The sequence below is a fragment of the Tyto alba genome, unplaced genomic scaffold (assembly GCF_018691265.1).
Source record: "Tyto alba isolate M040663 unplaced genomic scaffold, T.alba_DEE_v4.0 Super-Scaffold_30, whole genome shotgun sequence".
In the NCBI taxonomy this organism is placed as follows: Eukaryota; Metazoa; Chordata; class Aves; order Strigiformes; family Tytonidae; genus Tyto; species Tyto alba.
Genome location: NW_024881305.1, coordinates 4,189,547 through 4,200,441, shown reverse-complemented (window position 1 = coordinate 4,200,441; position 10,895 = coordinate 4,189,547). Strand labels below are relative to the sequence as shown.

Genomic DNA, 10,895 nt, shown 5'->3' with positions numbered 1-10,895 from the left:
CACATCGTGCTCCTGGGTAGACCATGTTACACTGCAGGTAGCAGTGCTGGCTTTTCAGCCAGGGCTTCCCACAGGATGGTTCTCATGGCAGCAGCAACATGAGTCTTTCAGCTACACCAAATGATCTGTTTAGAAGAACAGAAATTTGGACCAGGATAGCTCCCAAATCACTCTCAAAGCTCTCAGTCAGGCAGCTGAGCAGATGCCAGACCCACAGGCATTCCAGCTGTCTCCTCTTTGCGCAGATACGATTACACCAGCCACCATCAGCTCTGTGCACTGCACAGTGAAGGACACGGCCAAGGGTTACGTGACTTGGAGGTAGAAGAGATCCTTTTTCAGGACTCCATTTACAGGCATCAGATTATAGTGGCAGTAACGTAGGCAAGTGTATACATACCCAACTGGATGAGGAGCAAGATTTTCACATGTTTGGCCACTGACACTGCAGCCATATTTTCTTAATTCTCTGTCAGACTCCTGAAGAGAGTGGGAGTTTTCCAAGAAGACCAGCAGCCCCCAAATGGAGCTCAGCTATTAAAAGCTGTTAAGCCATTGAGAGACCAGCAATATCACCAAAGCTCTTGATAGAGGACCCAGATAGGTCTCTTTAAACATGTTCCATGCATCTCTTGAGTTTCAGCTTGAAGGATCTATTCTTTCTTCTGCCTCCAGCTCAACTCCAACCTCAGGATATGCAGAATATTAAAGGCAAGATAAAGATGTTCCCAGTCATTCCAGGACAACCAGACTCTTGATACCTTTCACCCCACTTTTGAAATGAAGAAACTCCCCCATTCCTTTATCTAAAGCAGAAACCAAAAGAAGAGGAGGAGAACGGGTTATCTCCTAACACCTCCCAGACTGGACATTGGAAGCAACACAACTCAAAGTAGTAGTCAGTGATTCGTTGATATTCCTCCCTTAGATTATAAACCAAGTCAAGCGGGTAAACTTTTGCCAAGAAGACAAGGTAAAAGGTAAGAAATAAAACCACCATTGAGTCAAGCTGTCCTGATCGTGACAAAAAGCTCTCTCACTTTTAGCAAAGTGAAAATAGAGGATTACTTCTTGCTACAGGCATTTATGTATAAAGGTGTTGATTCTGTTCTGCTTGCTTTTTGCTGCTCCCAAAGGTTTGATGTTTGACACAGCACAGTTTAGGCAGGGCCATGGTATAGGCCATTGACATGTGCTGGCATTGGAAGTACATTCTCTTTTACAGGCCCTGGAGCATGAGCTGAACTCCAGAAGGATCAAGCACTGGGTAGGAGTCTGAAGCTGCTTACTATGTCCAGTATGGAGATGGTTGCTTTTAGAAGTAGTTTGCCAGGAAGGAGTAGATAAGATTTCTCTGATCTTCATGATAAAATGCTTATCAAATATAAAAAGCTTTGAGCAAACCCAGACAGTTGTTAGGAGAACCTGCTGAACTGCTGTCAGGATGTAACATTTACCACTGGAGTGAATAATCTGGTGTGACTGCTTTGTCTCATGTTTTGCCAGTGTGAAAAGCAGGGTTTGCTCCACAGCAAAAAAGTGGCCAATAGAAAGGAAATGTTTGGAAACCATAAGCACATCAGAGATGGTTCAGAATCTCCTTTTCGTAGCAGATTAATAAGGGACATATGCCAAGGCCACACGCAATTTAGGTCTGCTTCACCCAAGGCTACTCTAATAAGACTGCACACACATAACATGGACCCAGGGAAACTAAATTTCTGTCTTTAAACTAGCTTCTCAAGCCCATTTTCCCTTGCAATAAATACTTACTGTGCTGGTAAGGAAAGGCAGAAGAGACAGAAGGTGAGGCCAAAATTCTTTGTTAGGAGACATAAACATGTAACTTAAACATTTGAGATAGCCAAAAAGCATAGATTTATCAGTACCCTGCCAAGGCACTGGGATGCTCTTTTTATAGGGGATGTGATTCCTGGACATATCAACAAAATTACTAACGTCTTAATAGGCATCCTGTCATGTTGCAAGACTGGACTAGTTTTGGACAGATGTCTTTAATAGCTCCTCTTTCACTCTAAGATGGTCATGCCTTATGTAGGTTATACAGCTCTGGAGAAATGAACTGAACAAAGTTTAGCCTCTATCCTCATTAGTTTTCTACAGAAGAATGAAGCATTCAATTTCTATTTGAAAGTGCAAAAAAAATGTCCTGTTAATCTCAGAACTCTATTTGTGATTAAACAAAGTGGAGCAGCAACTAAGCTTTCTGGCCTGCAAGCACATTTCTTCTTGACATGTTATCAGGAGACTGCTAGAAAAGCACTCCAGCTACACGGTTGTGAAGAGCAAGCAACATTGACACCTACTGTTGGATATTTTAATTGCTGATAGTACGCAGCCACTGACTCCACGATTCTTGTAAAGCAGGAAGAAGACGCTCTCCTTAGTTAAAACTAATTCTAATATTTTTATTTTGCTTTTATTTTGCCTCCTGCACTGCTTCAAGGTGCACCTACTTTCAAATCGAGAAGCTGCATGTGCAGGGTAACTTCTTCCTTAAATGCAATTTATTCCTTCATTTAATTAATGGAATTAGATGATTCTTTGGGAGCAAGAGTTTTTTATGAGGCTAGCTGATAGAAATGAAGGAGCTGAAAACTAACGATGCTAGTCTCAGACAAGGCTGTACTGTATACTAAGTGAGAAAGTTCATTCTGATTTCTCAGGAGATTCAACCCTTCTAGCTCATAAAGAAATGAGTTTCCCCTATAGACATCTCAGAGCATATCAGAAAGCAGTACCCAACCAAGTATAAAGCACAGGTTTGAGAGGAAGAGTTTATCACATTTTACCATAATTCCAGATCATATTTAACACCCTTAAAATGCTTTGCACTAAAAAGTTAATCATCATGATTTTCTTCATGCACAGTAATTCTTTTCCAGCCCATTAAAAAGAATTTAAGCATAGGATGAAATAACTCTGCCAAGAGATGAAGGAAGAATTTAGCAAGCTAGCAGAAAGAGCTTACCTCTATGTCTTCCCTCCAAACATTTTTCCTCCTCGGAAGCTTGCAGCACATTAGCTTCAATGAACTTTCCACAATTGTGAATAACTAATCATTGTTCATAGTAACAATTTGTAAAAAAAAGATGAGAGAAAAAGGTTCCAGAATTAGAAAAGTAACTACCATTAAAGAGAAAAAATCTGACAATATAGAAGGCAGAAATTCCCATACTTGCTCCTATGGCAATCTATATTATTCTGAGAAATATTGCTTTTCCCTGCTACTCTCAACATAGGCTATACATATATACATATATGCAGACATATCTGGGGTATATTCCCATAGGAAAATTCCCAAGGAATTTCCAAGAACACCACTCCACAATAAGAAAAAGCATACTGGCAACAGATTGTCTCCATGGTGGTAATAAGTTATCTGCCTGCAGAGAGGAACATCAGATCAGCAGCCAAAACCAGGAATAGCTCTCCCCAGGTTTTTATAGGCAAAATCACAGAGCTTCTCAGATCCAAAAAATAATTCCAGAATGCATTTAAGCATCTCTACAGCCTCGCTTTACACGGAAATCCAAAAGCTGGATCCTAGTTTACACCTAGCCAAGGGCTCGTCTACCTAATATGTGTCTCTGCATTGCTAACGTGAACCTTGGCTGGTGTAACGCTGCCACCAGCACAAACGCCCGTATCGGCTGTCAGCTCTGATCTCCCTGTACCAGGAGACCGAGGCCCGTACCTCTGCATCCAGATAAGGGTCAGGACAGGGCTCTCCAAAGCACACGGCGTCATCACATTGACCTTTACATTTCTCCCCAGTTTAGCCTCCCACAGTGACTTGCCGAATCTCCATAGCAAGGGCAGGGGAACAAACAAGCTCTCAAAAGCAATGGCTCATATACGCTGAGCTTAGCAGGGCCAGCATGGCCAAGGTCTTTGGGGAAAAACACAGCTTTTAGTGAGTTTGCTGAGAGGCAGTTGTCAGACACACATCCCACTGGACATGGCCGCAAGGCTGTGCAAGTCAGGCCATGCCTGACTGACAAACCTCTGGGCCTGAAAAGGTGAGAAAGCTTAAGGAACCATCCTGGAGGTCCGCACCAGGGAAGGAACACATCGGCACTGCTCAGCTGGAGTCACCACGAACACGTGGGTCTCCTTTCCATGACCCGTCAGAAAAGAGCCCCGGCAGTTGAAGGGCAGACGGACTTACTCCTAACATTGTCACACAATCAGAATAATGACAATCGTAGTCGGTGCCTGGAGTGAAGCTAAAGCAGAAACAATCCAGATTGGTGGACCTCTCTGAAACCTAGCACCTCAGCTACTGGAATAATGTGCACGGTCTCTGTCTGCATACTCAACTCTTTTTGAAGGCAGGAAAACTGAGGAGAAACGCCAGGGTTTGACCAACTGACAGTTGGTGCCACCACATGCAGACAAATTGGCGTCCTTCATCCTTCCCCAAATGCTTTCCTTCTCACAACAAAACACCCTTCTACAGGTACCAGACCTGCAAGGCTCCAGAGGTCACTGAGGGTAGGATTTTCCAAATCTATTCCCGTTGAGTTTGTACTGGGTTACTTTATCAACCAAGAAACACACTGGAAAAATACTCCTTGAAGAGGGTTATCTCTTTCATTATCTGCCATATCTCACCCGGTGCAGGTACAAAACCTGAAGGGTCAGTCTAGTGCATTTTAATCTGCAGGTCAGTGACTTCAGTGCCAGCGTGTGGTACTGGCAACTTTGAGGCTGTTTTCCAGGCTCCCGTTCAACTAAGTCTGGGTGACCTTCTGGAAATTCACCTTCACATCATCTATACAGGAATTAAGTGTCTCCGTGAAGAACAACTGGCCGCGTGAGGGCTGTGTCTTACTCCAACCTTTGCACTAGCCCTTACAGTGCCTGGTGTGCAAAAGGAGAGAAACCACGTAACTCCTTGAAGACAGTAAGAGCTTTGAGTCTTCACCTGGACTGAAGATGAAGCAAAGAAAAAGAAAGAATATTTTGAGATAAAACCATCAGTTTCAGCACCTGTAACTGCCTTTTCAAAAATTCCATTCAGATATGCTTAAGCAAGACATTTCAGCTAAAACAGATACACTGCTTTTTTAAAAAATAGGAGGGAGTAAGTGCGAGAGCAAGTGCAGCCTGCATGAAGCTCTCTCCCTGGGCTCTCTCTCATAGAGCTTGACCTCCAAGAAATAATGCTTCTCCCTGAAGAAAATTATCTTGCCAAGGCACTATCACATTTGTTCATTACGTGGCTAAGCATCCACTCTCTGGGCCAGCAGTACACCAGTCGTTTAAAAACACTTGTTAAAGCACTCTTCTCCACTTCTTTTTCTCATTTCCAGACAACAGTCATCACCAAGAACAAGTGGGAGAAGAACTCAGCTGATTCTGATTCACTGTGCTTATGGGACACCAGGAAGCCCTCTCCACTTCCATGAACTGACAAGAAGCTCAGATGGTGTGGGCAAGAGACACTTCAGATCACAGAGTGCCTACATCCCGACAGGCAGTTTGCCTACGCCAAGTGAGCCCAGTCCCTGTGTCCCCCCAAAAGCCCACTGCTGTGAGCCTAAGCCCTACTCAGTCCCACCTCGCTGACTGCCCCAGCCACGGAGACAAAACCCTTGTAAACCACCTTTGGTTTGGCAGCGCCTACCACCGCTGGGCAGACACAAGGACAGCACAAGGTTGAACGCTTCAGCCATCTATCACTGCGTAATCGCCACTGTTGATACAAAGCCTGTCGCTGTAAACAACATTTCTAGGAATAAAAGCCATCTAATCTTGTTCTTCAACAACTCTCACAGCACCACGACACGGCACAGCCTGATAATAGTGGTGTTTCCAGCTGGAGTGTTAAGGCCCATTGTACTGGTATCATTTTCTGGTGATACTGATCTTTACCAACTTTTGTAATGTTTGTGCTTCTTTGTTTATACAAGACTGGCATCACATGAGAGGAGCATATAAAAGTGGAAGTTGGTCTGCACCACGTCAGTCCTGGTCAAAGATGGCCAAGCTCGCTTTGCTTACCGGTAAGTCCCACTTCAAAACTTATTTCTCAACCTTTGAGTATCTGTGGCTCTTTTGCTCTTATACGGGGTGGCTATACAGGAGATTTTTGGGGATTAAAGATGCTGTACTCCCTTCTGTCAAAGGAAAAATTATAGAAGTTACTTACAGCATGATTAGATGTTGCAATAATATTTGAGTTGATTTTTTTTCTTCAGATATGCCAATTCTTGATTTAATTGCTTTATTGAATAGAAAAATAATCTTGGACCAAAAAATTGCACTCTGAGGAGGAAAACTGGTCATTCCAATAGAAAGACTATATACTGTCCGCATAGCAGAGTATATTCCAAGAGACTTCTGCTATTTCAGCTGTGTTATAGGCATCAAGAACGCTGAGCTGAAAGAAGCAGCAGAACATCGAGCCGTTAATGGCCATGAGCTCCTCTGTGTGTCTCCTTTAATCAGAATGAACTGGCACCTAGGAGACAGAAAATTTTGGGTTCAGACAGATCCTTATGAAGTGGAGCAAGAATAGACACACTGATAGAAGCAATTTTATTATCTGCATTACAGGATATATACCATAGAGTTTCTGCTAATTCAGACATTACCTTATTTCTTACATCTAAGACTAATCCCACACTTTTTTCTTTAAAGCTCTGGTCCTCCTGCTGAACGCCCAGATAGGTATGTGCTTTCTACCCCAAAACAACTCTACCAAACCCTTCCCCGTTACAGCGCACACGGGCAACTGGAACAGACTCACTAGCTAATTCTTATACAAGTCATGGGGGAGGAAGGAGAGGCAGGCAGGCACACAGCAATGTTGTTTCTGAAGACAAAAGCCTGACAAAGCACGGCTTGCTCAATCTAAAGTGCAAATATGTTGCTTTCTTTCATGCAAGCTTCCTCATAGCAGCCCCTTCCTGCTCAGCTTGAATGAAGCGTGAGTGCAGCAACAAGCTTGGTCTTCTACAAAGAAGCTTTCAAAGGCAGGTCAAACAGGCAGCACAGCAAACACTCAAAGAGCCTTCCTCCTTCCAGGCACTTCACCAGAGATCCCGCTGCCTCTCTCCTGCCTTACATGGCAGCAATGAGAAAGATTCTGTTTGGGGAAGAGACCCAGCACTCAGAACCACCCTTATTCATGAGTTTAAGGGTGAAAGAGGCCCTGAGACCAACTCATCTCCTGAAACAAAGTAGGAAGGAAAGAAATCCATTCTTATCCTTGAAGAGCCACTTCTGAGAGGGAAAACCAACACTACTTCACTTTCCCTGAACTCCCTACCCTGCAAGCAAACACTGTGCAATTGTTTCTCATTCAACCTAGTTATGATACTCTGCCCAAAGTTACTAGTATCTCTTCCGTGTAGTCCAAATCTACCCCACCACATCTCCTCTATTTCTCTGCAGGCACTGCCTATGTGCTGTCATGTTACTTCACCAACTGGGCCCAATATAGGCCTGGCCTGGGAAAATTCATGCCTGACAACATTGACCCGTGCCTGTGTGACCATCTGATCTACGCCTTTGCTGGCATGTCCAACAACGAGATCACAACTTACGAATGGAACGATGAGACCCTTTACAAATCCTTCAACGGCTTGAAGAACAAGTACGTACCCAGACCAATGGGCATCACTTGGTCTCCCCTTCAGGTCCTACCCCGTTATTCAGCATCTGTTCTCCACACAATGGCAGAGCAATCCACAGTTCAGGGAGGCCAAGGAGAAGAGGCAGAGAGTGATGGCGAGGGGAAGGGAGGGCAGGGCAGCACAGGCTGCCAGCACCGGTCCTTTGAGGATGGTGACAGCGACAGAGTGGGCTCTTGCCTTGCTCTTCTGGTTTCACAGCAAGAGATCACAGCCTACAAAAGCAGCTACACCAGAATCTTTCCAGAAAAACAAGAGCACTGTCCCTTACGTTCGTCTGTTGTGTAATCTTAGAAATTGGTAAGACTAAACCATTCCTTGTAGTGAAATATCTTCCTGTTCCTCCCTTTGCAGAAATGGAAAACTGAAGACCCTCCTGGCGATTGGAGGATGGAATTTTGGGACAGCCAAGTGAGTTCAAGCAATCTCCTTCCTGTGACAGCACCCTGGGAAGGGGGGGAGATGGGGGAAGAGGCACCAACCCAAACCCAACCCTGTCCTGATCTGCTTCCCTAGGTTCTCCACAATGGTCTCCACTCCCGAGAACCGACAGACCTTCATCAAGTCCGTCATCAAATTCCTGCGCCAGTACCAGTTTGATGGGCTGGACATTGACTGGGAATACCCTGGGTCCAGGGGCAGCCCATCCCAGGACAAGACTCTTTTTACTGTCCTGGTTAAGGTAGGTTGAAACAAAAGGCTTTGGTCAAGCCCTCTGCTCTGCACAGCTCTGGCTGAAAAGCCTCAGCCCAGAGACTCCCTGGTGAGAGCTGATTCTTGGCATCCCTCAGGAAATGCTGGCAGCCTTTGAGCAGGAAGCCAAACAGGTCAACAAGCCCCGTCTCATGCTCACCGCGGCCGTTGCTGCAGGACTTTCTACCATTCAGGCTGGCTACCAGATTCCTGAGCTTGGAAAGTGAGTAGCAAACCCTCCGGTACCATTTCTGTGACTGAAGTGGTCTTCCTTCAGGTGGTTAAGGGAACCTCTGCCATTATCTGGCAGAAACCAACCTCAGTGTGAGAGGGTCCCTACTCTTCTGCATAAGGCAAGAATGCCATGAGAGTGGTGCTTGTTTGGTGGGGAAGGGCAGACCAGGAGACAGACATGCACAATGTTCTCCACAGGTACCTGGACTACTTCCATGTGATGACCTACGACTTCCACGGCTCCTGGGACAGAAACACTGGGGAGAACAGCCCTCTGTACAAAGGCCCAGCTGACACTGGTGACCTCATCTACTTCAATGTTGTGAGTTTATTTTGCAAGACTCTGCACAGATGATTATCATCTCGTCAGTGATCATAAGTTTAAGGAGTCATCCTGCTGCCTAACATCCTGGCACAGACTTGAACTGTGGTGGGTTTTTTACAGGATTATGCCATGAACTATTGGAAGAGCAATGGTGCCCCTGCTGAGAAGCTCCTTGTTGGATTCCCAACCTATGGACATAACTTCAACCTCCAAAACCCAGCTGACACAGCTGTTGGGGCACCAGCAACAGGACCTGGGCCAGCTGGACCTTACACAAGGCAGGCTGGATTCTTGGCTTACTACGAGGTATGTGCGCGCCTACATACCTAGGCCATCAAGAACACAAACACCCATCAAACTACCCAGCAAGGAATTATTAACCCATGGACCCACGGAATATGCCAACTGCCCTTTTTTGTCAGAGACTTGCTAACTTCTCCCTCTCTTCCTTTTTTTGCTAGATCTGCACATTCCTGGACTCTGGAGCCACCCAGGCTTGGGATGCTCCCCAGGACGTGCCCTACGCTTACAAAGGCAACGAGTGGGTTGGCTATGACAACATCAAGAGCTTCAACATCAAGGTATGGTGGGATGTGTGGCCATGCTAATAAGAAGGCAGGAGGCCTTTGGCCGTAGCAGGACCCAGGCCTAATTGGGATTTCTCCCCCCCGTGCTGAACAGGTTGACTGGCTGAAGAAGAACAACTTTGGAGGTGCTATGGTTTGGGCCCTTGATATGGATGACTTCACTGGCACTTTCTGCAAGGAAGGCAAATATCCCCTGATCACCACCCTGAAGAACGGTCTTGGTCTGCAAAATGGTGGTGAGTAGCTCGAGTAGTGTGTGCTTCTTGACGGTGACTCCCTAGCTTGCTGCTGATGCGGGGCTTCAGGGACCCACAAAGCTTCAGCTCGGGAGCCTTAGTGGATAAAGACTTGCTGTGGAAGCCACAACTAGGGGTTGCCCTGGAAAGATCCCTTCACTCACCATCCCCCAGGATAAAAGGGGGAGATTGTAACTTGGACCTGGGTCCAGATGTTTCAAAGGCCTAGTGCAAGCCAGGCCAGACTTTGGGGGAACACACTTTGATAGCTGACCCCACCACTACAGGGCTCGTGGAGGGAGGGAAGGGCCGAGAGACTGTCAGCACAGAAATGAGCCCTTGCCTGCTTTTGTTTCAGACTGTGTGCCTCCAGCTCAGCCCAATCCTCCAGTCACTGAGGCTCCTAACCACGGAGGTGGAAGTGGGGGCTCAGGTGGCGATACTGGTGGCTCTGGTGGGAGTGGTTTCTGTGCTGGCAAGGCCAACGGAGTCTATGCAGATCCAACCAACAAGAGGAACTTCTACAACTGCATCAATGGTGAAACCTTTGTGCAGAGCTGCCAGGAAGGCCTCATCTTTGATACCAGCTGCTCCTGCTGCAACTGGCCATGAAGATACCAATGCTATTGCAGCAAACAGACCCCTCAGGTCTCACTGCATGGAATCAGAATGATTAAATAAAGTATTCTGCAAAAGCAACAATCCTCACTGTTTCAACTCATCTCACTCTTAGTAGTTTGATGTGCCAAGATTCTCCCATGATGCTCATGCTTGTGCTCAGGGAAGGGCCTGAATCCATAAACTGGACTTAATTCCAGTATGGCATTTTCCAGGGGTTTCTCGCTGCCCTGAAACAGGGGTTTCCCTGACAGCCAGGCACAGGGAAAAAGACTGAGAGCAGACAACGGGGCAGCTCAGACTGTGCCATAAGAGAGATCACAGGGAAGGGTCCTGACAGCACAACCTATAGACTGCTTCCCCAGAGACCTCTCCACTAGTGACTTACAGTCTGGGAACAGCAGCTCCTCAGGGTGGGAGCCAGAAAGGTGCAATCCACAGGGACATTATAAATCCCCCTCTTTTCCCTGAACCCTTCAGGCATGGCCATTGCCAGCATTCCCTGTAGCACCCGCTCCTCCGTGTCTATAGCAACCGG

At 46.2% G+C, this 10,895-nt stretch overlaps 1 protein-coding gene across 1 annotated transcript; it reads left to right on the top strand.

Annotated features, from left to right (window-relative positions):
• The first annotated feature begins 5,431 nt into the window (after positions 1 to 5,431).
• Positions 5,432 to 10,438, top strand: LOC104361661 (chitinase acidic). Its single transcript, XM_033009328.2, has 12 exons — positions 5,432 to 5,843; positions 5,938 to 6,032; positions 6,670 to 6,699; positions 7,426 to 7,627; positions 8,019 to 8,075; positions 8,181 to 8,346; positions 8,456 to 8,580; positions 8,790 to 8,913; positions 9,037 to 9,222; positions 9,378 to 9,497; positions 9,598 to 9,739; positions 10,098 to 10,438. The coding sequence occupies exons 2-12, from the start codon at positions 5,951 to 5,953 to the stop codon at positions 10,349 to 10,351; spliced, it is 1,488 nt and encodes a 495-aa protein (XP_032865219.1). The 5' UTR covers positions 5,432 to 5,843; positions 5,938 to 5,950; the 3' UTR covers positions 10,352 to 10,438.
• The last annotated feature ends 457 nt before the right edge of the window (positions 10,439 to 10,895 follow it).